At 46.9% G+C, this 27,500-nt stretch overlaps 1 protein-coding gene across 1 annotated transcript in view; it reads left to right on the forward strand.

The window, feature by feature from the left end:
• The window catches only part of LOC135537931 (dachshund homolog 1-like), a 105,958-nt gene that overhangs the window by 25,488 nt on the left and 52,970 nt on the right, over window positions 1-27,500 (forward strand). Inside the window, exons 2-3 of the mRNA XM_064963943.1 lie at window positions 3,508-3,623; window positions 18,813-18,965. Of these exons, the coding sequence (XP_064820015.1) occupies window positions 3,508-3,623; window positions 18,813-18,965 (269 nt within the window). The remainder of the gene's footprint in view (window positions 1-3,507; window positions 3,624-18,812; window positions 18,966-27,500) is intronic.

Here is a 27,500-nt window from a genome sequence, read left to right on the forward strand (position 1 = left end):
CTATATATTGCACTACTCTTGACCAGAACCCATGGCACCCTATTCCCTATATAGTGCGCTACTTTTGACCAGGGTCCAAAGGGGATGGGGTGCCATTTGGGACACATTCTAACTGTGTTATGACGTCTTTGTACTCTTATAACACAGTCATGAAGTCAGGCTCTCAGTCTTCATTAGAGAGAGAGAGAGAGAGAGGGAGAGAGAGGGAGTGGGAGACAGAGAGAGAGAGAGAGAACAGGAGAGAGAGAGAGGGAGGTAGAGAGAGAGAGAGGGAGTGGGAGACAGAGAGAGAGAGAGAGAGAGAGAGACAGAGAGAGAGAGGGAGAGAGACAGAGAGACAGAGAGAGGGAGTGGGAGACAGAGAGAGAGAGAGACAGAGAGAGGGAGTGGGAGACAGAGAGAGAGAGAGAGAGAGAGAGACAGAGAGAGAGACAGAGAGAGAGACAGAGAGAGGGAGAGAGTAGAGAGAGTGGGAGACAGAGAGAGAGGCAGAGAGAGAGGGAGTGGGAGAGAGAGGGAGTGGGAGACAGAGAGAGAGGGAGTGGGAGACAGAGAGAGAGGGAGTGGGAGACAGAGAGAGAGGGAGTGGGAGACAGAGAGAGAGGCAGAGAGAGAGGGAGTGGGAGACAGAGAGAGGCAGAGAGAGAGGGAGTGGGAGACAGAGAGAGAGGGAGTGGGAGGCAGAGTGAGAGGGAGTGGGAGACAGAGAGAGAGAGAGAGGGAGTGGGAGACAGAGAGGCAGAGAGAGAGGGAGTGGGAGACAGAGAGAGAGGCAGAGAGAGAGGGAGTGGGAGACAGAGAGAGAGGCAGAGAGAGAGGGAGTGGGAGACAGAGAGAGAGGCAGAGAGAGAGGGAGTGGGAGGCAGAGTGAGAGGGAGTGGGAGAGAGAGAGAGAGAGAGGGAGTGGGAGACAGAGAGCAGAGAGAGGGAGTGGGAGACAGAGAGAGAGAGGCAGAGAGAGAGGGAGTGGGAGACAGAGAGAGGCAGAGAGAGGGAGTGGGAGACAGAGAGAGAGGCAGAGAGAGAGGGAGTGGGAGACAGAGAGAGAGGCAGAGAGAGAGGGAGTGGGAGACAGAGAGAGGCAGAGAGAGAGGGAGTGGGAGGCAGAGTGAGAGGGAGTGGGAGACAGAGAGAGAGGCAGAGAGAGAGGGAGTGGGACAGACAGAGAGAGGCAGAGAGAGGGAGTGGGAGGCAGAGTGAGAGGGAGTGGGAGACAGAGAGAGAGAGAGAGAGGGAGTGGGAGACAGAGAGAGAGGCAGAGAGAGAGGGAGTGGGAGACAGAGAGAGAGAGGCAGAGAGAGAGGGAGTGGGAGACAGAGAGAGGCAGAGAGAGGGAGTGGGAGACAGAGAGAGGCAGAGAGGAGTGGGAGGCAGAGTGAGAGGAGAGGGAGTGGGAGACAGAGAGAGAGGGAGTGGGACAGACAGAGAGGCAGAGAGAGAGGGAGTGGGAGACAGAGAGAGGCAGAGAGAGAGGGAGTGGGAGACAGAGAGAGAGGCAGCAGAGAGAGGAGTGGGAGACAGAGAGAGGCAGGCAGAGAGGGGAGTGGGAGACAGAGAGAGGGAGTGGGAGACAGAGAGAGAGCAGAGAGAGAGGGAGTGGGAGAGAGAGGGAGTGGGAGACAGAGAGAGAGGGAGTGGGGACAGACAGAGAGGGAGTGGGAGACAGAGAGAGAGGGAGTGGGAGACAGAGAGAGAGGCAGAGAGAGAGGGAGTGGGAGACAGAGAGAGAGGCAGAGAGAGGGAGTGGGAGACAGAGAGAGAGGGAGTGGGAGGCAGAGTGAGAGTGAGAGGGAGTGGGAGACAGAGAGAGAGAGGGAGTGGGAGACAGAGAGGCAGAGAGAGAGGGAGTGGGAGACAGAGAGAGAGGCAGAGAGAGAGGGAGTGGGAGACAGAGAGAGAGGCAGAGAGAGAGGGAGGGGACACAGAGAGAGGCAGAGAGAGAGGGAGTGGGAGGCAGAGTGAGAGGGAGTGGGAGACAGAGAGAGAGAGAGGGAGGGAGACAGAGAGAGAGGCAGAGAGAGAGAGGGAGTGGGAGACAGAGAGAGAGAGGCAGAGAGAGAGGGAGTGGGAGACAGAGAGGCAGAGAGAGAGGGAGTGGGAGACAGAGAGAGAGGCAGAGAGAGAGAGGGAGTGGGAGACAGAGAGAGGCAGAGAGAGGGAGTGGGAGACAGAGAGAGAGAGGCAGAGAGAGAGGGAGTGGGAGGCAGAGTGAGAGGGAGTGGGAGACAGAGAGAGAGGCAGAGAGAGAGGGAGTGGGAGACAGAGAGAGAGAGGCAGAGAGAGAGGGAGTGGGAGGCAGAGTGAGAGGGAGTGGGAGAGAGAGAGAGAGAGAGAGAGAGAGGGAGTGGGAGACAGAGAGAGAGGCAGAGAGAGAGGGAGTGGGAGACAGAGAGAGAGGGAGTGGGAGACAGAGAGAGAGGGAGTGGGAGACAGAGAGAGAGAGGCAGAGAGAGAGGGAGTGGGAGGCAGAGTGAGAGGGAGTGGGAGACAGAGAGAGAGAGAGAGAGGGAGTGGGAGACAGAGAGAGAGGCAGAGAGAGAGGGAGTGGGAGACAGAGAGAGAGGCAGAGAGAGAGGGAGTGGGAGACAGAGAGAGAGGCAGAGAGAGAGGGAGTGGGAGACAGAGAGAGAGAGGCAGAGAGAGAGGGAGTGGGAGACAGAGAGAGAGGCAGAGAGAGAGGGAGTGGGAGACAGAGAGAGAGGCAGAGAGAGAGGGAGTGGGAGACAGAGAGAGAGAGGCAGAGAGAGATGGAGTGGGAGGTAGAGTGAGAGGCATAACAGAGAATAAATCCAAACCACTCCTAATTCCTTCTTTTTCTAAAGGTCACTCAGCTTGATAAAAAGGTGTTTAGTTCATTTATTTCCTCTCTGGCAGGGTGAGATAAAGCAACAGAACTACTGGGGCTGAAGAGGAGAGAAGAGGGAGGCAACGCTGGGTTCATATTTCTGGAAGGGTGATTGGCTAAGGGGTGAGGGTAGCGCTGAAACACTTCCTGTCTCTCAAGAGAGGAAAGCACCTCCTCTGTCCTCTCTCCTCTGTCCTCTGAGGAGAGAGCAAGAGAGGAGAGAGGACCTGAGGAGAGAGGACCTGAGGAGAGAGGACCTGAGGAGAGAGCAAGTGAGGAGAGAGGACATAAGGAGAGAGGACATGAGGAGAGAGGACATGAGGAGAGAGGACCTGAGGAGAGAGGACCTGAGGAGAGAGCAAGAGAGGAGAGAGGACATGAGGAGAGAGGACATGAGGAGAGAGGACATGAGGAGAGGGGACATGAGGAGAGAGCAAGAGAGGAGAGAGGACATGTGGAGAGGGGACCTGAGGAGTATGTAATTGAGATCTTGTTACAGGCTGAGAACATCCCCAAAAAGTTATCCTTTATGATGCAAAGCCAAGTTCTGTTGGTTCAATTCCCGCAGCGATCACAAACTCATACTAAAGTTTGCTCAGTGTACTGTGAGTGTGTCTGGATAAAATCCTCTGTGTAACTGATTCGTTTGATTGTGTTTCCAGCTCGCGTCCTGGACGCCCCCCAAAGAGGGCTCAGAGTATGACATCATCAGAGAACCAGCACCTTCTGTCTCATTCTGTCAGCGGGCTGATGTCAGCTGGAATCATGCCCCCTACTGGTGAGGGACCTGCATAGCACACACACACAGTCACACACACACACACGCACACAGTCACGCACACACAGTCACACACACGCACACAGTCACACACACACAGTCACACACACGCACACACAGTCACACACGCACAGTCACACACACACGCACACACAGTCACACACGCACAGTCACACACACACGCACACAGTCACGCACACACAGTCACACACAGTCACACACGCACACACAGTCACACACACACACGCACACACGGTCACACACACAGTCACGCACACACAGTCACACACACACACACACACACACACACACACACACACACACACACACACACACACACACACACACACAGTCACACGCATACACAGAAGTATCAGTTAAAGTGTGATGTGTTTGTTCTTCTGTCATCACCTCTATTTTACAGTCTTCTATTTTGAACCACAGTGTTCCTGTAGACTATGTTCTCTCAGTGTTCCTGTGGACTATGTTCTCTCAGTGTCCCTGTAGACTATGTTCTCCCAGTGTCCCTGTAGACTATGTTCTCTCAGTGTCCCTGTAGACTATGTTCTCTCAGTGTTCCTGTAGACTATGTTCTCCCAGTGTTCCTGTAGGCTATGTTCTCTCAGTGTTCCTGTAGACTATGTTCTCTCAGTGTTCCTGTAGACTATGTTCTCTCAGTGTTCCTGTAGACTATGTTGTCCCAGTGTTCCTGTAGACTATGTTCTCTCAGTGTTCCTGTAGACTATGTTCTCTCAGTGTTCCTGTAGACTATGTTCTCTCAGTGTTCCTGTAGACTATGTTGTCCCAGTGTTCCTGTAGACTATGTTCTCTCAGTGTTCCTGTAGACTATGTTCTCTCAGTGTTCCTGTAGACTATGTTCTCTCAGTGTTCCTGTAGACTGTTCTCTCAGTGTCCCTGTAGTCTATGTTCTCTCAGTGTTCCTGTAGACTATGTTCTCCCAGTGTTCCTGTAGACTATGTTCTCCCAGTGTTCCTGAAGACTGTTCTCTCAGTGTTCCTGTAGACTGTTCTCTCAGTGTCCCTGTAGACTATGTTCTCTCAGTTTTCCTGTAGTCTATGTTCTCTCAGTGTTCCCGTAGACTATGTTCTCTCAGTGTTCCCGTAGTCTATGTTCTCTCAGTGTTCCTGTAGACTATGTTCTCTCAGTGTTCCTGTAGACTATGTTCTCCCAGTGTTCCTGTAGACTATGTTCTCCCAGTGTTCCTGTAGACTTCTCTCAGTGTTCCTGTAGACTATGTTCTCTCAGTGTTCCTGTAGACTGTTCTCTCAGTGTTCCTGTAGACTATGTTCTCTCAGTGTTCCTGTAGACTATGTTCTCCCAGTGTTCCTGTAGACTGTTCTCCCAGTGTTCCTGTAGACTATGTTCTCTCAGTGTTCCTGTAGACTATGTTCTCTCAGTGTTCCTGTAGACTATGTTCTCTCAGTGTTCCTGTAGACTATGTTCTCCCAGTGTTCCTGTAGACTATGTTCTCCCAGTGTTCCTGTAGACTATGTTCTCCCAGTGTTCCTGTAGACTGTTCTCTCAGTGTTCCTGTAGACCATGTTCTCTCAGTGTTCCTGTAGACTGTTCTCCCAGTGTTCCTGTAGACTATGTTCTCCCAGTCTTCCTGTAGACTATGTTCTCCCAGTCTTCCTGTAGACTGTTCTCTCAGTGTTCCTGTAGACTATGTTCTCTCAGTGTTCCTGTAGACTATGTTCTCCCAGTGTTCCTGTAGACTATGTTCTCCCAGTGTTCCTGTAGACTATGTTCTCCCAGTGTTCCTGTAGACTGTTATCTCAGTGTTCCTGTAGACTGTTCTCTCAGTGTTCCTGTAGACTATGTTCTCCCACTGTTCCTGTAGACTATGTTCTCCCAGTGTTCCTGTAGACTGTTCTCTCAGTGTTCCTGTAGACTATGTTCTCCCAGTGTTCCTGTAGACTATGTTCTCTCAGTGTTCCTGTAGACCATGTTCTCTCAGTGTTCCTGTAGACTGTTCTCCCAGTGTTCCTGTAGACTATGTTCTCTCACTGTTCCTGTAGACTATGTTCTCCCAGTGTTCCTGTAGACTATGTTCTCCCAGTGTTCCTGTAGACTATGTTCTCCCAGTGTTCCTGTAGACTATGTTCTGAGTTACACCCCACCTCTGCAGGCCTCTCTACCTGTGCTCTGTGAAGTGTGTATTCACCGTTCATCGTTCAAAGCTGCCCTTCTCTTTGTGTGCTTTTGTAAAACTCAATCTGTTCGTTCTCCACCTCAAAACAAGCTATTTCTAAAAGTCCTTTTTACTCTCTGTGTTCAAAAGCATCCTACGCCTCAGAGAGTGGTGTCTCTGGGAGAGAGTCAGGCTCAAAGTAATACTCACTGGGCCTGAGAGAGAGTCTCTGAGCCCTTTTAACTGGAGGAGAGGTCACAACATCAATGTCAGCGGAGGAGATTAGAATTGAAAGGCCACAGGAGACTGAAAGAGAGGGAGGGAGAGAGGGAGTGGGAGACAGAGAGAGAGGCAGAGAGAGAGGGGGTGGGAGACAGAGAGAGGGAGTGGGAGACAGAGAGAGAGGGAGTGGGAGACAGAGAGAGAGGCAGAGAGAGGGGGTGGGAGACAGAGAGAGGGAGTGGGAGACAGAGAGAGAGGGGGTGGGAGACAGAGAGAGAGGCAGAGAGAGAGGGGGTGGGAGACAGAGAGAGAGGCAGAGAGAGAGGGAGTGGGAGACAGAGAGAGAGGGAGGGAGAGAGAGAGAGGGAGTGGGAGACAGAGAGAGAGGCAGAGAGAGAGGGAGTGGGAGACAGAGAGAGAGGCAGAGAGAGAGGGGGTGGGAGACAGAGAGAGGGAGTGGGAGACAGAGAGAGGCAGAGAGAGAGGGAGGGAGAGAGGCAGAGAGAGAGGGAGTGGGAGACAGAGAGAGAGGCAGAGAGAGAGGGGATGGGAGACAGAGAGAGAGGCAGAGAGAGACGGGGTGGGAGACAGAGAGAGGGAGTGGGAGACAGAGAGAGGCAGAGAGAGAGGGAGTGGGAGACAGAGAGAGAGGCAGAGAGAGAGGGAGGGAGAGAGAGAGAGGGAGTGGGAGACAGAGAGAGAGGCAGAGAGAGGGAGGGAGAGAGGCAGAGAGAGAGGGAGGGAGAGAGAGAGAGGGAGTGGGAGACAGAGAGAGAGGGAGTGGGAGACAGAGAGAGAGGCAGAGAGAGAGGGAGTGGGAGACAGAGAGAGAGGCAGAGAGAGGGAGGGAGAGAGAGAGAGGGAGTGGGAGACAGAGAGAGAGGCAGAGAGAGGGAGTGGGAGACAGAGAGAGGCAGAGAGAGAGGGGGTGGGAGACAGAGAGAGGGAGTGGGAGACAGAGAGAGGCAGAGAGAGAGGGAGGGAGAGAGGCAGAGAGAGGGAGTGGGAGACAGAGAGAGAGGCAGAGAGAGAGGGGATGGGAGACAGAGAGAGGCAGAGAGAGACGGGGTGGGAGACAGAGAGAGGGAGTGGGAGACAGAGAGAGGCAGAGAGAGAGGGAGTGGGAGACAGAGAGAGAGGCAGAGAGAGAGGGAGGGAGAGAGAGAGAGGGAGTGGGAGACAGAGAGAGAGGCAGAGAGAGAGGGAGGGAGAGAGGCAGAGAGAGAGGGAGGGAGAGAGAGAGAGGGAGTGGGAGACAGAGAGAGAGGGAGTGGGAGACAGAGAGAGGCAGAGAGAGAGGGAGTGGGAGACAGAGAGAGAGGCAGAGAGAGGGAGGGAGAGAGAGAGAGGGAGTGGGAGACAGAGAGAGAGGGAGTGGGGGACAAACACCTGCCTGGAGGTGACAGCATTCCCTCCCCCGTATGCCCTCCTAGGCACAACTATGACAACATAACCAACAAAAACGGGTCACAACTCCTGCAGCTCTGTCGCACGCTGGGTATGTACATAGTCAATGGTAGGCTTTGAGGGGACTCCTATGGTAGGTACACCTATAGCTCATCTCTTGGCAGTAGTACTGTAGACTACTTTATCACTGACCTCAACCCAGAGTCTCTCAGAGCGTTCACAGTCAGCCCACTGACACCCCTATCAGACCACAGCAAAATCACAGTCTACCTAAACAGAGCAATACTCAATCATGAGGCATCAAAGCCAAAGGAACTGAGTAACATTAAGAAATGCTATAGATGGAAGGAAAGCAGTTTGGAAACCTACCAAAAAACAATTAGGCAACAACAAATTCAATCCCTTTTAGACAATTTCCTGGGTAAAACGTTCCACTGTAATAGTGAAGGTGTAAACTTGGCAGTAGAAAATCTTAACAGTATATTTGACCTCTCAGCTTCCCTATCAAATCTAAAAATCTCAAATAGAAAACCAAAGAAAATTAACAACAATGACAAATGGTTTGATGAAGAATGCAAAAATCTAAGAAAGAAATTGAGAAACCTGTCCAACCAAAAACATAGAGACCCGGAAAACCTGAGTCTACGCCTTACATTTACATTTACATTTAAGTCATTTAGCAGACGCTCTTATCCAGAGCGACTTACAAATTGGTGAATTCACCTTCTGACATCAGTGGAACAGCCACTTTACAATAGTGCATCTAAATCATTTAAGGGGGGTGAGAAGGATTGCTTTATCCTATCCTAGGTATTCCTTGAAGAGGTGGGGTTTCAGGTGTCTCCGGAAGGTGGTGATTGACTCCGCTGTCCTGGCGTCGTGAGGGAGTTTGTTCCACCATTGGGGGCCAGAGCAGCGAACAGTTTTGACTGGGCTGAGTGGGAACTGTACTTCCTCAGTGGTAGGGAGGCGAGCAGGCCAGAGGTGGATGAACGCAGTGCCCTTGTTTGGGTGTAGGGCCTGATCAGAGCCTGGAGGTACTGCGGTGCCGTTCCCCTCACAGCTCCGTAGGCAAGCACCATGGTCTTGTAGCGGATGCGAGCTTCAACTGGAAGCCAGTGGAGAGAGCGGAGGAGCGGGGTGACGTGAGAGAACTTGGGAAGGTTGAACACCAGACGGGCTGCGGCGTTCTGGATGAGTTGTAGGGGTTTAATGGCACAGGCAGGAGCCCAGCCAACAGCGAGTTGCAGTAATCCAGACGGGAGATGACAAGTGCCTGGATTAGGACCTGCGCCGCTTCCTGTGTGAGGCAGGGGCGTACTCTGCGGATGTTGTAGAGCATGAACCTACAGGAACGGGCCACCGCCTTGATGTTAGTTGAGAACGACAGGGTGTTGTCCAGGATCACGCCAAGGTTCTTAGCGCTCTGGGAGGAGGAAACAATGGAGTTGTCAACCGTGATGGCGAGATCATGGAACGGGCAGTCCTTCCCCGGGAGGAAGAGCAGCTCCGTCTTGCCGAGGTTCAGCTTGAGGTGGTGATCCGTCATCCACACTGATATGTCTGCCAGACATGCAGAGATGCGGTCGCCACCTGGTCATCAGAAGGGGGAAAGGAGAAGATTAATTGTGTGTCGTCTGCATAGCAATGATAGGAGAGACCATGTGAGGTTATGACAGAGCCAAGTGACTTGGTGTATAGCGAGAATAGGAGAGGGCCTAGAACAGAGCCCTGGGGGACACCAGTGGTGAGAGCGCGTGGCGAGGAGACAGATTCTCGCCACGCCACCTGGTAGGAGCGACCTGTCAGGTAGGACGCAATCCAAGCGTGGGCCGCACCGGAGATGCCCAACTCGGAGAGGGTGGAGAGGAGGATCTGATGGTTCACAGTGTCGAAGGCAGCCGATAGGTCTAGAAGGATGAGAGCAGAGGAGAGAGAGTTAGCTTTAGCAGTGCGGAGCGCCTCCGTGATACAGAGAAGAGCAGTCTCAGTTGAATGACTAGTCTTGAAACCTGACTGATTTGGATCAAGAAGGTCATTCTGAGAGAGATAGCGGGAGAGCTGGCCAAGGACGGCACGTTCAAGAGTTTTGGAGAGAAAAGAAAGAAGGGATACTGGTCTGTAGTTGTTGACATCGGAGGGATCGAGTGTAGGTTTTTCAGAAGGGGTGCAACTCTCGCTCTCTTGAAGACGGAAGGGACGTAGCCAGCGGTCAGGGATGAGTTGATGAGCGAGGTGAGGTAAGGGAGAAGGTCTCCGGAAATGGTCTGGAGAAGAGAGGAGGGGATAGGGTCAAGCGGGCAGGTTGTTGGGCGGCCGGCCGTCACAAGAAGCGAGATTTCATCTGGAGAGAGAGGGAGAAAGAGGTCAGAGCACAGGGTAGGGCAGTGTGAGCAGAACCAGCGGTGTCGTTTGACTTAGCAAACGAGGATCGGATGTCGTCGACCTTCTTTTCAAAATGGTTGACGAAGTCATCTGCAGAGAGGGAGGAGGGGGGAGGATTCAGGAGGGAGGAGAAGGTGGCAAAGAGCTTCCTAGGGTTAGAGGCAGATGCTTGGAATTTAGAGTGGAAGAAAGTGGCTTTAGCAGCAGAGACAGAGGAGGAAAATGTAGAGAGGAGGGAGTGAAAGGATGCCAGGTCCGCAGGGAGGCGAGTTTTCCTCCAATTCCGCTCGGCTGCCCGGAGCACTGTTCTGTGAGCTCGCAGTGAGTCGTCGAGCCACGGAGCGGGAGGGGAGGACCGAGCCGGCCTGGAGGATAGGGGACATAGAGAGTCAAAGGATGCAGAAAGGGAAGAGAGGAGGGTTGAGGAGGCAGAATCAGGAGATAGGTTGGAGAAGGTATGAGCAGAGGGAAGAGATGATAGGATGGAAGAGGAGAGAGTAGCGGGGGAGAGAGAGCGAAGGTTGGGACGGCGCGATACCATCCGAGTAGGGGCAGTGTGGGAAGTGTTGGATGAGAGCGAGAGGGAAAAGGATACAAGGTAGTGGTCGGAGACTTGGAGGGGAGTTGCAATGAGGTTAGTGGAAGAACAGCATCTAGTAAAGATGAGGTCGAGCGTATTGCCTGCCTTGTGAGTAGGGGGAAGGTGAGAGGGTGAGGTCAAAAGAGGAGAGGAGTGGAAAGAAGGAGGCAGAGAGGAATGAGTCAAAGGTAGACGTGGGGAGGTTAAAGTCGCCCAGGACTGTGAGAGGTGAGCCGTCCTCAGGAAAGGAGCTTATCAAGGCATCAAGCTCATTGATGAACTCTCCGAGGAACCTGGAGGGCGATAAATGATAAGGATGTTAAGCTTGAAAGGGCTGGTAACTGTGACAGCATGGAATTCAAAGGAGGCGATAGACAGATGGGTAAGGGGAGAAAGAGAGAATGACCACTTGGGAGAGATGAGGATCCCGGTGCCACCACCCCGCTGACAAGAAGCTCTCGGGGTGTGCGAGAACACGTGGGCGGACGAAGAGAGAGCAGTAGGAGTAGCAGTGTTGTCTGTGGTGATCCATGTTTCCGTCAGTGCCAAGAAGTCGAGGGACTGGAGGGAGGCATAGGCTGAGATGAACTCTGCCTTGTTGGCCGCAGATCGGCAGTTCCAGAGGCTACCGGAGACCTGGAACTCCACGTGGGTCGGCGCGCTGGGACCACCAGATTAGGGTGGCCGCGGCCACGCGGTGTGGAGCGTTTGTATGGTCTGTGCAGAGAGGAGAGAACAGGGATAGATAGACACATAGTTGACAGGCTACAGAAGAGGCTACGCTAATGCAAAGGAGATTGGAATGACAAGTGGACTACACTTATCGAATGTTCAGAACGTTAAACTTACGTAGCAAGAATCTTATTGACTAAAATGATTGAAATGATACAGTACTGCTGGAGTAGGCTAGCTGGCAGTGGCTACGTTGTTGACACTACACTAATCAAGTCGTTCCGTCGAGGAATAGTTTCTACAGTGCTGCAATTCGGGGGCTAGCTGGCTAGCTAGCAGTGTTGATTACGTAACGTTACGTTAAAAGAAAGACAATAGCTGGCTAGCTAACCTAGAAAATCGCTCCAGACTACACAATTGTCTTAGATACAAACACGGCTATGTAGCTAGCTAGCTACGATCAAACAAATCAAACCGTTGTACTGTAATGAAGTGAAATGAAAGTGTGATACTACCTGTGGAGCGAGGCGGAATGTTGACCGGGTTGTTGAAGTTCAATTCGGAAGACGTTGGCTAGCTGTTGGCTAGCTAGCTAGCAGTGACTCCTACGTTAAGGACGACAAATAGCTGGCTAGCTAACCTCGGTAAATTAAGATAATCACTCTAAGTCTACACACTCTAAACTACACAATTACCTTGGATACGAAGACAGCAAAGACAACTATGTAGCTAGCTAACACTACACTAATCGAGTCGTTGAGTGTAATAGTTTCTACAGTGCTAGTGGACGTTAGCTAGCTGCTGTGCTAGTGGACGTTAGCTAGCTGCTGGGCAGAAAGCAGTGTAGACTACGTTAGGACGACGAAATACGATAATTACGCAATTATCTTTGATACAAAGACGGCTATGTAGCTAGCTAAGAAGAAATTGCTAAGATTAGACAAATCAAACCGTTGTACTATAATGAAATGTAATGAAAATGTAATGAAAAGTTATACTACCTGCGGACCGAAGTGTAGATGCGACCGCTCGCTCCAACCCGGAACCGGAAACCATGCCTTCACTATGGTGAATCACTAAAACAACACAGAAATACACTATGGAAAAAGAAGGAACAGCATGTCAGAAATGAAGAATCCATAGACTCTAACCACTTCTGGGAAAATTGGAAAACACTAAACAAACAACAACACGAGAATTATCTATCCAAAATGGAGATGTATGGGTAAACCACTTCTCCAATATTTTTGGCTCTATAACAAAGAATAAAGAGCAAAAACATATACATGATCAAATACAGATCTTAGAATCAACTATTAAAGACTACCAGAACCCACTGGATTCTCCAATTACATTGAATGAGTTACAGGACAATAAAAACCCTCCAACCCAAAAAGGCCTGTGGTGTTGGTGGTATCCTCAATGAAATGATCAAATATACAGACAACAAATTCCAATTGGCTATACTAAAACTCTTTAACATCATCCTTAGCTCTGGCATCTTCCCCAATATTTGGAACCAAGGACTGATCACCCCAATCCACAAAAATGGAGACAAATTTGACCCCAATAACTACCGTGGAATATGCGTCAACAGTAACCTTGGGAAAATCCTCTGCATTATCATTAACAGCAGACTCGTACACTTCCTCAATGAAAACAATGTACTGAGCAAATGTCAAATTGGCTTTTTACCAAATTACCGTACAACAGACCATGTATTCACCCTGCACACCCTAATTGACAACCAAACAAACCAAAACAAAGGCAAAGTCTTCTCATGCTTTGTTGATTTCAAAAAAGCCTTCGACTCAATTTGGCATGAGGGTCTGCTATACAAACTGATGGAAAGTGGTGTTGGGGGTAAAACATACGACATCATAAAATCCATATACACAAACAACAAGTGTGTGGTTAAAATTGGCAAAAAACACACAAATTTCTTCACACAGGGTCGTGGGGTTAGACAGGGATGCAGCTTAAGCCCCACCCTCTTCAACATATATATCAACGAACTGGCGCAGGCACTAGAAAAGTCTGCAGCACCCGGCCTCACCCTACTAGAATCTGAAGTCAAATGTCTGCTGTTTGCTGATGATCTGGTGCTTCTGTCACCAACCAAGGAGGGCCTACAGCAGCACCTAGATCTTATGCACAGATTCTGTCAGACCTGGGCCCTGACAGTAAAATCTCAGTAAGACCAAAATAATGGTGTTCCAAAAAAGGTCCAGTCACCAGGACCACAAATACAAATTCCATCTAGACACTGTTGCCCTAGAGCACACAAAAAACGATACATACCTTGGCCTAAACATCAGCGCCACAGGTAACTTCCACAAAGCTGTGAACGATCTGAGAGACAAGGCAAGAAGGGCATTCTATGCCATCAAAAGGAACATAAATTTCAACATACCAATTAGGATTTGGCTAAAAATACTTGAATCAGTCATAGAGCCCATTGCCCTTTATGGTTGTGAGGTCTGGGGTCCGCTCACCAACCAAGACTTCACAAAATGGGACAAACACCAAATTGAGACTCTGCACGCAGAATTCTGCAAAAATATCCTCCGTGTACAACGTAGAACACCAAATAATGCATGCAGAGCAGAATTAGGCCGATACCCACTAATTATCAAAATCCAGAAAAGAGCTGTTAAATTCTATAACCACCTAAAAGGAAGCGATTCCCAAACCTTCCACAACAAAGCCATCACCTACAGAGAGATGAACCTGGAGAAGAGTCCCCTAAGCAAGCTGGTCCTGGGGCTCTGTTCACAAACACACCGTAGAGAGCCCCATGACAGCAGCACAATTAGACCCAACCAAATCATGAGAAAACAAAAAGATAATTACTTGACATATTGGAAAGAATTAACAAAAAAACTGAGCAAACTAGAATGCTATTTGGCCCTAAACTGAGAGTACACAGTGGCAGAATACCTGACCACTGTGACTGACCCAAAATTAAGGAGAACTTTGACTATGTACAGACTCAGCGAGCATAGCCTTGCTATTGAGAAAGGCCACCGTAGGCAGACATGGCTCTCAAGAGAAGACAGGCTATGTGCTCACTGCCCACAAAATGAGGTGGAAACTGAGCTGCACTTCCTAACCTCCTGCCCAATGTATGTCCATTTCCCTCAGATTACACAGATCCACAAAGAATTCGAAAACAAATCCAATTTTGAAAAACTCCCATATCTACTGGGTGAAATTCCATAGTGTGCCATCAGAGCAGCAAGATTTGTGACCTGTTGCCACGAGAAAAGGGCAACCAGTGAAGAACACGCACCATTGTAAATACAACCCATATCTATGCTTATTTATTTTATCTTGTGTCCTTTACCATTTGTACATTGTAAAAACACTGTTTATATATAATATGACATTTGTAATGTCTTTATAGTTTTGAAACTTCTGTATGTGTGATGTCTACTGTTAATTTTTATTGTTTATTTCACTTTATATATTATCTACCTTACTTGCTTTGGCAATGTTAACACATGTTACCCATGCCAATAAAGCCCCTTGAATTGAATTGAATTGAATTGAGAGAGGGAGTGGGAGGCAGAGAGAGAGGGAGTGGGAGGCAGAGTGAGAGGGAGTGGGAGACCGAGAGAGAGGCAGAGAGAGAGGGAGTGGGAGACAGAGAGAGAGAGGGAGTGGGAGGCAGAGAGAGAGGCAGAGAGAGAGGGAGTGGGAGGCAGAGAGAGAGGGAGTGGGAGGCAGAGTAGAGGGAGTGGGAGGCAGAGTGAGAGGGAGTGGGAGACAGAGAGAGAGGCAGAGAGAGAGGGAGTGGGAGACAGAGAGAGAGGCAGAGAGAGAGGGAGTGGGAGGCAGAGAGAGAGGGAGTGGGAGGCAGAGCGAGGGAGTGGGAGGCAGAGTGAGAGGGAGTGGGAGACAGAGAGAGAGGCAGAGAGAGAGGGAGTGGGAGACAGAGAGAGAGGGAGTGGGAGGCAGAGAGAGAGGGAGTGGGAGGCAGAGAGAGAGGGAGTGGGAGGCAGAGAGAGAGGGAGTGGGAGACAGAGAGAGAGGCAGAGAGAGAGGGAGTGGGAGGCAGAGAGAGAGGCAGAGAGGGAGTGGGAGGCAGAGAGAGAGGGAGTGTGAGACAGAGAGAGAGGCAGAGAGAGAGAGTGGGAGGCAGAGGCAGAGAGGGAGTGGGAGGCAGAGAGAGAGGCAGAGAGAGAGGGAGTGGGAGACAGAGAGAGAGGGTGGGAGGCAGAGAGAGAGGGAGTGGGAGACAGAGAGAGAGGCAGAGAGAGAGGGAGTGGGAGACAGAGAGAGGCAGAGAGAGGGAGTGGGAGACAGAGAGAGAGGCAGAGAGAGAGGGAGTGGGAGACAGAGAGAGAGGGAGTGGGAGGCAGAGAGAGAGGGAGTGGGAGGCAGAGAGAGAGGGAGTGGGAGACAGAGAGAGAGGGAGTGGGAGGCAGAGAGAGAGGGAGTGGGAGGCAGAGAGAGAGGGAGTGGGAGGCAGAGAGAGAGGGAGTGGGAGACAGAGAGAGAGGCAGAGAGAGAGGGAGTGGGAGGCAGAGAGAGAGGGAGTGGGAGGCAGAGAGAGAGGGAGTGGGAGGCAGAGAGAGAGGGAGTGGGAGACAGAGAGAGAGGGAGTGGGAGGCAGAGAGAGAGGGAGTGGGAGGCAGAGAGAGAGGGAGTGGGAGGCAGAGTGAGAGGCAGAACAGAATGGTGTTTTGTTTATCCAAGTGTAAACCTGAAGGAAACCTTTTGATGTCATCCTCTCCAGCCTCGCTGGGGGACGGCTTCTTTCACACTGTGATCTTCACATTTATTAAAGAGAACTGAGGAACAGAGGCAGGAACAGAGGCAGGAACAGAGGGGGGAACAGAGGCGAGACAGAGGGGGACAGAGGGGGAACAGAGGGGGAACAGAGGGGGACAGAGGGGGACAGAGGCGGGACAGAGGGGGAACAGAGGGGGAACAGAGGGGGGGACAGAGGGGGACAGAGGGGGGGACAGAGGGGGAACAGAGGGGGGACAGAGGCGGGACAGAGGGAGGAACAGAGGGGGGGACAGAGGGGGAACAGAGGCGAGACAGAGGGGGGGACAGAGGGGGGGACAGAGGCGGGACAGAGGGAGGAACAGAGGGAGGAACAGAGGGAGGAACAGAGGGGGGGAAAGAGAAGGAGACATTTTTAATGGCAAAGCTCAGTTCATTTCAGAGCGGAGTTGTCCTTAACTAGCTCAGTGATTTTAATGACAAATAGAGACTTTATCATGCATATTACTGTCCATTTAAAATACTCCAGTTGGAGGAGAGACAGAGTAGGATGTTACTGGTGATTCAAGGGCTGGATCTGTTCCATTAGTAGATCATGTGTTGAAGGATGATGGCCCACTGGTGTACTGAGTCACTATGGAGATAGATAGATGTGTTGAAGGCTGATGGCCCACTGGTGTACTGAGTCACTATGGAGATAGATAGATGTGTTGAAGGCTGATGGCCCACTGGTGTACTGAGTCACTATGGAGATAGATAGATGTGTTGAAGAATGATGGCCCACTGGTGTACTGAGTCACTATGGAGATAGATAGATGTGTTGAAGGCTGATGGCCCACTGGTGTACTGAGTCACTATGGAGATAGATAGATGTGTTGAAGGCTGATGGCCCACTGGTGTACTGAGTCACTATGGAGATAGATAGATGTGTTGAAGGCTGATGGCCCACTGGTGTACTGAGTCACTATGGAGATAGATAGATGTGTTGAAGGCTGATGGCCCACTGGTGTACTGAGTCACTATGGAGATAGATAGATGTGTTGAAGGCTGATGGCCCACTGGTGTACTGAGTCACTATGGAGATAGATAGATGTTTTGAAGAATGATGGCCCACTGGTGTACTGAGTCACTATGGAGATAGATAGATGTGTTGAAGGCTGATGGCCCACTGGTGTACTGAGTCACTATGGAGATAGATAGATGTGTTGAAGGCTCATGGCCCACTGGTGTACTGAGTCACTATGGAGATAGATAGATGTGTTGAAGGCCGATGGCCCACTGGTGTACTGAGTCACTATGGAGATAGATAGATGTGTTGAAGGCCGATGGCCCACTGGTGTACTGAGTCACTATGGAGATAGATAGATGTGTTGAAGGCCGATGGCCCACTGGTGTACTGAGTCACTATGGAGATAGATAGATGTGTTGAAGGCCGATGGCCCACTGGTGTACTGAGTCACTATGGAGATAGATAGATGTGTTGAAAGCTGATGGCCCACTGGTGTACTGAGTTACTATGGAGATAGATAGATGTGTTGAAGGCTGATGGCCCACTGGTGTACTGAGTCACTATGGAGATAGATAGATGTGTTGAAGGCTGATGGCCCACTGGTGTACTGAGTTACTATGGAGATAGATAGATGTGTTGAAGGCTGATGGCCCACTGGTGTACTGAGTTACTATAGCGACAAACAGCAAATGTATCCAACAAATGTGTAGAGTCACTAGCTTGATGTAGTAATTGCATGCTATATCATATGGGACCAGATACATAGAAGTGAATTTGTCCAATCCGTTTGGTCGTCTAAATGGAGAAACGATGTATAACAGGTGCTGTCATTTCTAAACAGTCCACCTGATATGGATGTAAATACCCTCTGATGAAAGAGATCTGCTCTGTAGGCCTGCAGTCTAATGACCTGGTGGCCTCATGGCTGGAATGTTATTCATATCGTTCACCATTTTATAACTAATAAAATACGTGTTGAAAATACGGTGTTTCTATGTCAAATGGTTTTGTTATATTTCAGTCTTCTGGTATATAAAGTGTAATATTAAGATGATGTAAGACATTTCAACTCTATGTCTGACATGATACAGGTGTCTTCTTTTGTTAAGCCCATAACCATGTGTGTGAGGTGGATAATTTTGTTACAAAGTAGATTAGTTTAAGACGACCAAGCAGCAGTCAGTGTGACCCTGGTTCAGCCCACTGCAGGAAAAGGTGAGCCTCATAGTCATTGTATCATTTCAAATCCAAAGTGCTGGTGTACAGAGACATAACAGCAACAACTTGTCCCAATACTGTTGGAGCTCACAGATGGATCTCTATGAAAACCCTCTGTTACCCATAATCCACTAGACTAGAGGACATTGATTTAAATTTGATTCGTTTTTTGTACCCATCACCTTTCTCTTTTCTCTTTTTTCTTTCTCTCTCTCTCTCTCTCTCTCTCTCTCTCTCTCTCTCTCTCTCTCTCTCTCTCTCTCTCTCTCTCTCTCTCTCTCTCTTTCACACTTTCTCTCACTCACTCCCTCTCTCTCATTATCTCCCTCCTCTCTATTTCACACCCTCTCAATCTCTCCTCTCTCTCTGTCTGTCTCTCTCCTCTCTCCTCTGTCTGTCTCTGTCCTCTGTCTGTCTCTCTCCTCTCTCCTCTGTCTGTCTCTGTCTCTCTCTCTGTCTCTCTCTCCTCTCTGTCTCTCTCTCTCTCTGTCTCTGTCTCTGTCTCTCTCCTCTCTGTCTCTCTCTCTCTCTGTCTCTCTCTCTGTCTCTGTCTCTCTCCTCTCTCTGTCTCTCTCCTCTCTCTGTCTCTCTCTCCTGTCTCTGTCTCTCTCCTCTCTCTCTCTCTCTCTCTCTCTCTCTCTCTCTGTCTCTCTCTCTGTCTCTCTCTCTGTCTCTGTCTCTCTCCTCTCTCTGTCTCTCTCTCTGTCTCTGTCTCTCTCTCTGTCTCTGTCTCTGTCTCTCTCTGTCTCTCTCTGTCTCTCTCTCTCTTTCTCTCTGTCTCTGTCTCTGACTCTCTCCTCTCTCTCTCAGGTCTGACAGCGGCTGCTCTTGCTGAGGCCATGAAGACCAAAAAGATCAAGTTGGAGGTGATGGGGGGTTACCATAGTAACCACCAGCAGCATCATCATCACCACGGGACAGACGGAGAGAACGGAGGAGATCACCACAACTCCTCCAGTCTGGGTGAGTCAATATTAATCCCTGTTATTACGTTATCATTACAGTCAATGGACCAGCATCAGTTTCATTACAATGCTGGTCCTCTAGGCTTTGAGTTAGAGGTGGAATGGAAGTCTGAAAACACTATACCCAGTACCAGTCAAACACTATACACAGTACCAGTCAAACACTATACACAGTACCAGTCAAACACTATACACAGTACCAGTCAAACACTATACACAGTACCAGTCAGTACCAGTCAAACACTATACACAGTACCAGTCAAACACTATACCCAGTACCAGTCAAACACTATACACAGTACCAGTCAGTACCAGTCAAACACTATACACAGTACCAGTCAAACACTATACACAGTACCAGTCAGTACCAGTCAAACACTATACACAGTACCAGTCAAACACTATACCCAGTACCAGTCAAACACTATACCCAGTACCAGTCAAACACTATACACAGTACCAGTCAAACACTATACACAGTACCAGTCAAACACTATACCCAGTACCAGTCAGTACCAGTCAGTACCAGTCAGTACCAGTCAGTACCAGTCAAACACTATACACAGTACCAGTCAAACACTATACCCAGTACCAGTCAAACACTATACACAGTACCAGTCAAACACTATACACAGTACCAGTCAAACACTATACACAGTACCAGTCAAACACTATACACAGTACCAGTCAAACACTATACACAGTACCAGTCAGTACCAGTCAAACACTATACACAGTACCAGTCAAACACTATACACAGTACCAGTCAGTACCAGTCAAACATTATACACAGTACCAGTCAAACACTATGCACAGTACCAGTCAAACATTATACACAGTACCAGTCAAACACTATACACAGTACCAGTCAAACACTATGCACAGTACCAGTCAAACATTATACACAGTACCAGTCAAACACTATACACAGTACCAGTCAAACACTATGCACAGTACCAGTCAGTACCAGTCAAACATTATACACAGTACCAGTCAAACACTATACACAGTACCAGTCAGTACCAGTCAAACACTATACACAGTACCAGTCAAACATTATACACAGTACCAGTCAAACATTATACACAGTACCAGTCAGTACCAGTCAGTACCAGTCAAACACTATACCCAGTACCAGTCAAACACTATACACAGTACCAGTCAAACACTATACCCAGTACCAGTCAAACATTATACACAGTACCAGTCAAACATTATACACAGTACCAGTCAGTACCAGTCAGTACCAGTCAAACACTATACCCAGTACCAGTCAAACACTATACCCAGTACCAGTCAAACACTATGCACAGTACCAGTCAGTACCAGTCAGTACCAGTCAAACACTATACACAGTACCAGTCAAACACTATGCACAGTACCAGTCAGTACCAGTCAGTACCAGTCAAACACTATACACAGTACCAGTCAAACACTATACACAGTACCAGTCAAACACTATACACAGTACCAGTCAGTACCAGTCAAACACTATACACAGTACCAGTCAGTACCAGTCAAACACTATGCACAGTACCAGTCAAACACTATACACAGTACCAGTCAAACACTATGCACAGTACCAGTCAAACATTATACACAGTACCAGTCAAACACTATACACAGTACCAGTCAAACACTATGCACAGTACCAGTCAAACATTATACACAGTACCAGTCAAACACTATACACAGTACCAGTCAGTACCAGTCAAACATTATACACAGTACCAGTCAAACATTATACACAGTACCAGTCAAACACTATACACAGTACCAGTCAAACACTATACACAGTACCAGTCAAACACTATGCACAGTACCAGTCAAACATTATACACAGTACCAGTCAAACACTATGCACAGTACCAGTCAAACACTATACACAGTACCAGTCAGTACCAGTCAGTACCAGTCAAACACTATACCCAGTACCAGTCAAACACTTTACACAGTACCAGTCAAACACTATACACAGTACCAGTCAGTACCAGTCAAACATTATACACAGTACCAGTCAAACATTATACACAGTACCAGTCAAACACTATACACAGTACCAGTCAAACACTATACACAGTACCAGTCAAACACTATGCACAGTACCAGTCAAACATTATACACAGTACCAGTCAAACACTATACACAGTACCAGTCAAACACTATACACAGTACCAGTCAAACACTATACACAGTACCAGTCAGTACCAGTCAAACACTATACACAGTACCAGTCAAACATTATACACAGTACCAGTCAAACACTATACACAGTACCAGTCAAACACTATACACAGTACCAGTCAAACACTATACACAGTACCAGTCAAACACTATACACAGTACCAGTCAAACACTATACACAGTACCAGTCAGTACCAGTCAAACACTATACACAGTACCAGTCAAACATTATACACAGTACCAGTCAAACATTATACACAGTACCAGTCAAACATTATACACAGTACCAGTCAAACATTATACACAGTACCAGTCAAACATTATACACAGTACCAGTCAAACATTATACACAGTACCAGTCAAACACTATACCCAGTACCAGTCAAACACTATACACAGTACCAGTCAAACACTATGCACAGTACCAGTCAAACACTATACACAGTACCAGTCAAACACTATGCACAGTACCAGTCAAACACTATACACAGTACCAGTCAAACACTATACACAGTACCAGTCAGTACCAGTCAAACACTATACCCAGTATCAGTCAAACACTATACACAGTACCAGTCAAACACTATACACAGTACCAGTCAAACACTATACACAGTACCAGTCAAACATTATACACAGTACCAGTCAAACACTATACACAGTACCAGTCAGTACCAGTCAAACACTATACACAGTACCAGTCAAACACTATACACAGTACCAGTCAAACACTATACACAGTACCAGTCAAACACTATACACAGTACCAGTCAGTACCAGTCAAACACTATACACAGTATCAGTCAAACACTATACACAGTACCAGTCAAACACTATGCACAGTACCAGTCAAACATTATACACAGTACCAGTCAAACATTATACACAGTACCAGTCAAACACTATACACAGTACCAGTCAAACACTATACACAGTACCAGTCAAACACTATGCACAGTACCAGTCAAACATTATACACAGTACCAGTCAAACATTATACACAGTACCAGTCAAACATTATACACAGTACCAGTCAAACATTATACACAGTACCAGTCAAACACTATACACAGTACCAGTCAAACATTATACACAGTACCAGTCAAACACTATACACAGTACCAGTCAGTACCAGTCAAACACTATACACAGTACCAGTCAAACATTATACACAGTACCAGTCAGTACCAGTCAGTACCAGTCAAACACTATACACAGTACCAGTCAAACACTATACCCAGTACCAGTCAAACACTATACACAGTACCAGTCAAACATTATACACAGTACCAGTCAGTACCAGTCAAACACTATACCCAGTACCAGTCAAACACTATACACAGTACCAGTCAGTACCAGTCAAACACTATACACAGTACCAGTCAAACACTATACCCAGTACCAGTCAAACACTATGCACAGTACCAGTCAGTACCAGTCAGTACCAGTCAAACACTATACCCAGTACCAGTCAAACACTATGCACAGTACCAGTCAGTACCAGTCAGTACCAGTCAAACACTATACACAGTACCAGTCAAACACTATGCACAGTACCAGTCAGTACCAGTCAGTACCAGTCAAGCACTATACACAGTACCAGTCAAACACTATGCACAGTACCAGTCAGTACCAGTCAGTACCAGTCAAACACTATACACAGTACCAGTCAAACACTATACACAGTACCAGTCAAACACTATGCACAGTACCAGTCAAACACTATGCACAGTACCAGTCAAACACTATGCACAGTACCAGTCAAACATTATACACAGTACCAGTCAAAAGTTTGGACACTCCTACTCATTCCAGGACTGTTGTTTTTAGTGAAGACATCAGAAACTATGAAATAGCACATATGGAATCATGTTGTAACCAAAAAAGTGTTAAACAAATCAAAATATATTTTATATTTGGGATTCTACAAAGGAGCCTATGTGTTATTTCATAGTTCTGATGTCTGTATGGGTTATGAATGCAGTATGAATGGGTTATGAATGCAGTATGTATGGGTTATGTATGGGTTATGAATATATATCCCATTTAACAGACGCTTTTGTCCAAAGCGACTTACAAGTCGGCTGGGGCCACTACTTTTACATATGGGTGGTCCCAGCGGGAATCGAACCCACGACGCTTGGCGTTGCAAGCGCCATGCTCTACCGACTGAGCCACACAGGGCTCTGAATGCAGTATGTATGGGTTATGAATGGAATATGTATGGGTTATGAATGCAGTATGTACGGGTTATGAATGCAGTATGTATGGGTTATGAATGCAGTATGTATGGGTTATGAATGCAGTATGTATGATGAATGCAGTATGTATGGGTTATGAATGCAATATGTATGGATTATGAATGGATGCAGTATGTATGGGTTATGAATGCAGTATGTATGGGTTATGAATGCAGTATGAATGGGTTATGAATGCAGTATGTATGGATTATGAATGCAGTATGTATGGGTTATGAATGCAGTATGTATGGGTTATGAATGCAGTATGTATGGGTTATGAATGGAGTATGTATGGGTTATGAATGCAGTATGTATGGGTTATGAATGCAGTATGTACTGCTTATGAATGCAGTATGTATGGGTTATGAATGCAGTATGTATGGATTATGAATGCAGTATGTACTGCTTATGAATGCAGTATGTATGGGTTATGAATGCAGTATGTATGGGTTATGAATGCAGTATGTATGGGTTATGAATGCAGTATGTATGGGTTATGAATGCAGTATGCATGTGTTATTAATGCAGTATGCATGGGTTATGAATGCAGTATGTATGGGTTATGAATACAGTATGTATGGGTTATGAATGCAGTATGTATGGGTTATGAATGCAGTATGAATGGGTTATGAATGCAGTATGTATGGGTTATGAATGCAGTATGAATGGGTTATGAATGCAGTATGTATGGGTTATGAATGGAATATGTATGGGTTATGAATATATATCCCATTTAGCAGACGCTTTTGTCCAAAGCGACTTACAAGTCGGCTGGGGCCACTACTTTTACATATGGGTGGTCCCAGCGGGAATCGAACCCACGACGCTTGGCGTTGCAAGCGCCATGCTCTACCGACTGAGCCACACAGGACCCTGAATGCAGTATGTATGGGTTATGAATGGAATATGTATGGGTTATGAATGCAGTATGTATGGGTTATGAATGCAGTATGTATGGATTATGAATGCAGTATGTATGGGTTATGAATGCAATATGTATGGATTATGAATGGAATATGTATGGGTTATGAATGCAGTATGTATAGGTTATGAATGCAGTATGTATGGGTTATGAATGCAGTATGTATGGGTTATGAATGCAGTATGTATGGGTTATGAATGCAGTATGTATGGGTTATGAATGCAGTATGAATGGGTTATGAATGCAGTATGTATGGATTATGAATGCAGTATGTATGGGTTATGAATGCAGTATGTATGGGTTATGAATGCAGTATGTATGGGTTATGAATGCAGTATGTACTGCTTATGAATGCAGTATGTATGGGTTATGAATGCAGTATGTATGGGTTATGAATGCAGTATGTATGGGTTATGAATGCAGTATGTATGGGTTATGAATGCAGTATGCATGTGTTATTAAAGCAGTATGTATGGGTTATGAATGCAGTATGTATGGGTTATGAATACAGTATGTATGGGTTATGAATGCAGTATGTATGGGTTATGAATGCAGTATGTATGGGTTATGAATGCAGTATGTATGGGTTATGAATGCAGTATGAATGGGTTATGAATGCAGTATGTATGGGTCATGAATGCAGTATGTATGGGTTATGAATGCAGTATGTATGGGTCATGAATGCAGTATGTATGGGTCATGAATGCAGTATGTATGGGTTACGAATGCAGTATGTATGGGTTACAAATGCTGTATGTATGGGTTACGAATGCATTATGTATGGGTTACGAATGCAGTATGTATGGGTTATGAATGCAGTATGTATGGGTCATGAATGCAGTATGTATGGGTTATGAATGCAGTATGTATCGGTCATGAATGCCGTATGTTTGGGTCATGAATGCAGTATGTATGGGTTATGAATGCAGTATGTATGGGTTATGAATGCAGTATGTATGGGTTACGAATGCAGTATGTATGGGTTACGAATGCAGTATGTATGGGTTATGGATGCAGTATGTATGGGTTATGAATGCAGTATGAATGGGTTATGAATGCAGTATGTATGGGTCATGAATGTGTTATGACGCTGTTATGAAGGTAGCCTTCTAAGATTTAGTCCATGTTGGTGTATGAGTGAGGGTTGCGAGTAACGTTAACTTCCTTTAACAGAGACCACCTGTCCTTCTGCCTCTGGGACTGAACTGGCAATACAACAGCTTCACCTGAAACACAAATCAAATGTATTGATATAGCCCTTCGTACAACAGCTTCACCTGAAACACAAATCAAATGTATTGATATAGCCCTTCGTACAACAGCTTCACCTGAAACACAAATCAAATGTATTGATATAGCCCTTCGTACAACAGCTTCACCTGAAACACAAATCAAATGTATTGATATAGCCCTTCGTACAACAGCTTCACCTGAAACACAAATCAAATGTATTGATATAGCCCTTCGTACAACAGCTTCACCTGAAACACAAATCAAATGTATTGATATAGCCCTTCGTACAACAGCTTCACCTGAAACACAAATCAAATGTATTTTTTTAACCTTTATTTAACTAGGCAAGTCAGTTAAGAACAAATTCTTATTTTCAATGACGGCCTAGGAACAGTGGGTTAACTGCCTGTTCAGGGGCAGAACGACAGATTTTGTACCTTGTCAGCTCGGGATTTGAACTTGCAACCTTTCGGTTACTAGTCCAATGCTCTAACCACTAGGCTACCCTGCCGCCCCATATTGATATAGCCCTTGTACAACAGCTTCACCTGAAACAGAACAGAATGTCTAACAAGGAAAAGAAGAAATCAATAGTGTTCTCTGTAGTTTAGGATCTTGAACTCAAACGATAACTGTGTATTGATTTGGTGCAGGATTCCATCTATTGGCTGGTTACAACACCATCAGTATGTTGAGACAGACGACAGGGATGATCAAAGCCTGAACAGAATCACAAACCAACCTGGTTTATGACGTGGCTTAAGAACAGAGTGTGTGTGTGTGTGTGTTTGCGTGTGTCAGCACAGGTAGAATTGAAGAGACGATCAGTAAGAGAAACCAGTAAACTACTTTTAAATACAGATCTCCTTCAGCCCACTATATGTTTTGTATCTTTATTTAACTAGGCGAGTCAGTTGAGAACAAATTCTTATTTACAATGACGGTCTACCCCGGGCCAAATCCGGACGACACTGGGACAGTTGTGCGCCACCCTATTCGACTCCCAGTCAAGGCCGGATTTGATACAGCCTGGATTCGAACCAGATACTGCAGTGACGCCTCTTGCACTGAGATGCAGTGTCTTAGATCGCTGCACCACTCAGGAGCGCAGTAAGATAAACAGTAAGATACAGTAAGATAAACCAGTAAACTAGTTTTAATTACAGATGTCTCCTTCAGCCCACTGTATTACAGTAAGATATTACAGTAAGATAAACCAGTAAACTAGTTTTAAATACAGATGTCTCCTTCAGCCTGCTGTATTACAGTAAGATACAGTAAGATAAACCAGTAAACTAGTTTTAAATACAGATGTCTCCTTCAGCCTGCTGTATTACAGTAAGATATTACAGTAAGATAAACCAGTAAACTAGTTTTAAATACAGATGTCTCCTTCAGCCTGCTGTATTACAGTAAGTTATTACAGTAAGATAAACCAGTAAACTAGTTTTAAATACAGATGTCTCCTTCAGCCTGCTGTATTACAGTAAGATATTACAGTAAGATAAACCAGTAAACTAGTTTTAAATACAGATGTCTCCTTCAGCCCACTGTATTACAGTAAGATATTACAGTAAGATAAACCAGTAAACTAGTTTTAAATACAGATGTCTCCTTCAGCCTGCTGTATTACAGTAAGATATTACAGTAAGATAAACCAGTAAACTAGTTTTAAATACAGATGTCTCCTTCAGCCCACTATATTACAGTAAGATATTACAGTAAGATAAACCAGTAAACTAATTTTAATTACAGATGTCTCCTTCAGCCCACTATATTACAGTAAGATATTACAGTAAGATAAACCAGTAAACTAGTTTTAAATAGCTAACAATGGAGAGAAGGACCATGTGCGTCACCGGTTGGCTTCAAAGTTCAAAGTTAACTAACTGAGCCAGTAACACACACACACACACGCACACACACACACACACACACACACACACACACACAC

The sequence above is a fragment of the Oncorhynchus masou genome, unplaced genomic scaffold (assembly GCF_036934945.1).
Source record: "Oncorhynchus masou masou isolate Uvic2021 unplaced genomic scaffold, UVic_Omas_1.1 unplaced_scaffold_873, whole genome shotgun sequence".
Classification (NCBI taxonomy): domain Eukaryota; kingdom Metazoa; phylum Chordata; class Actinopteri; order Salmoniformes; family Salmonidae; genus Oncorhynchus; species Oncorhynchus masou.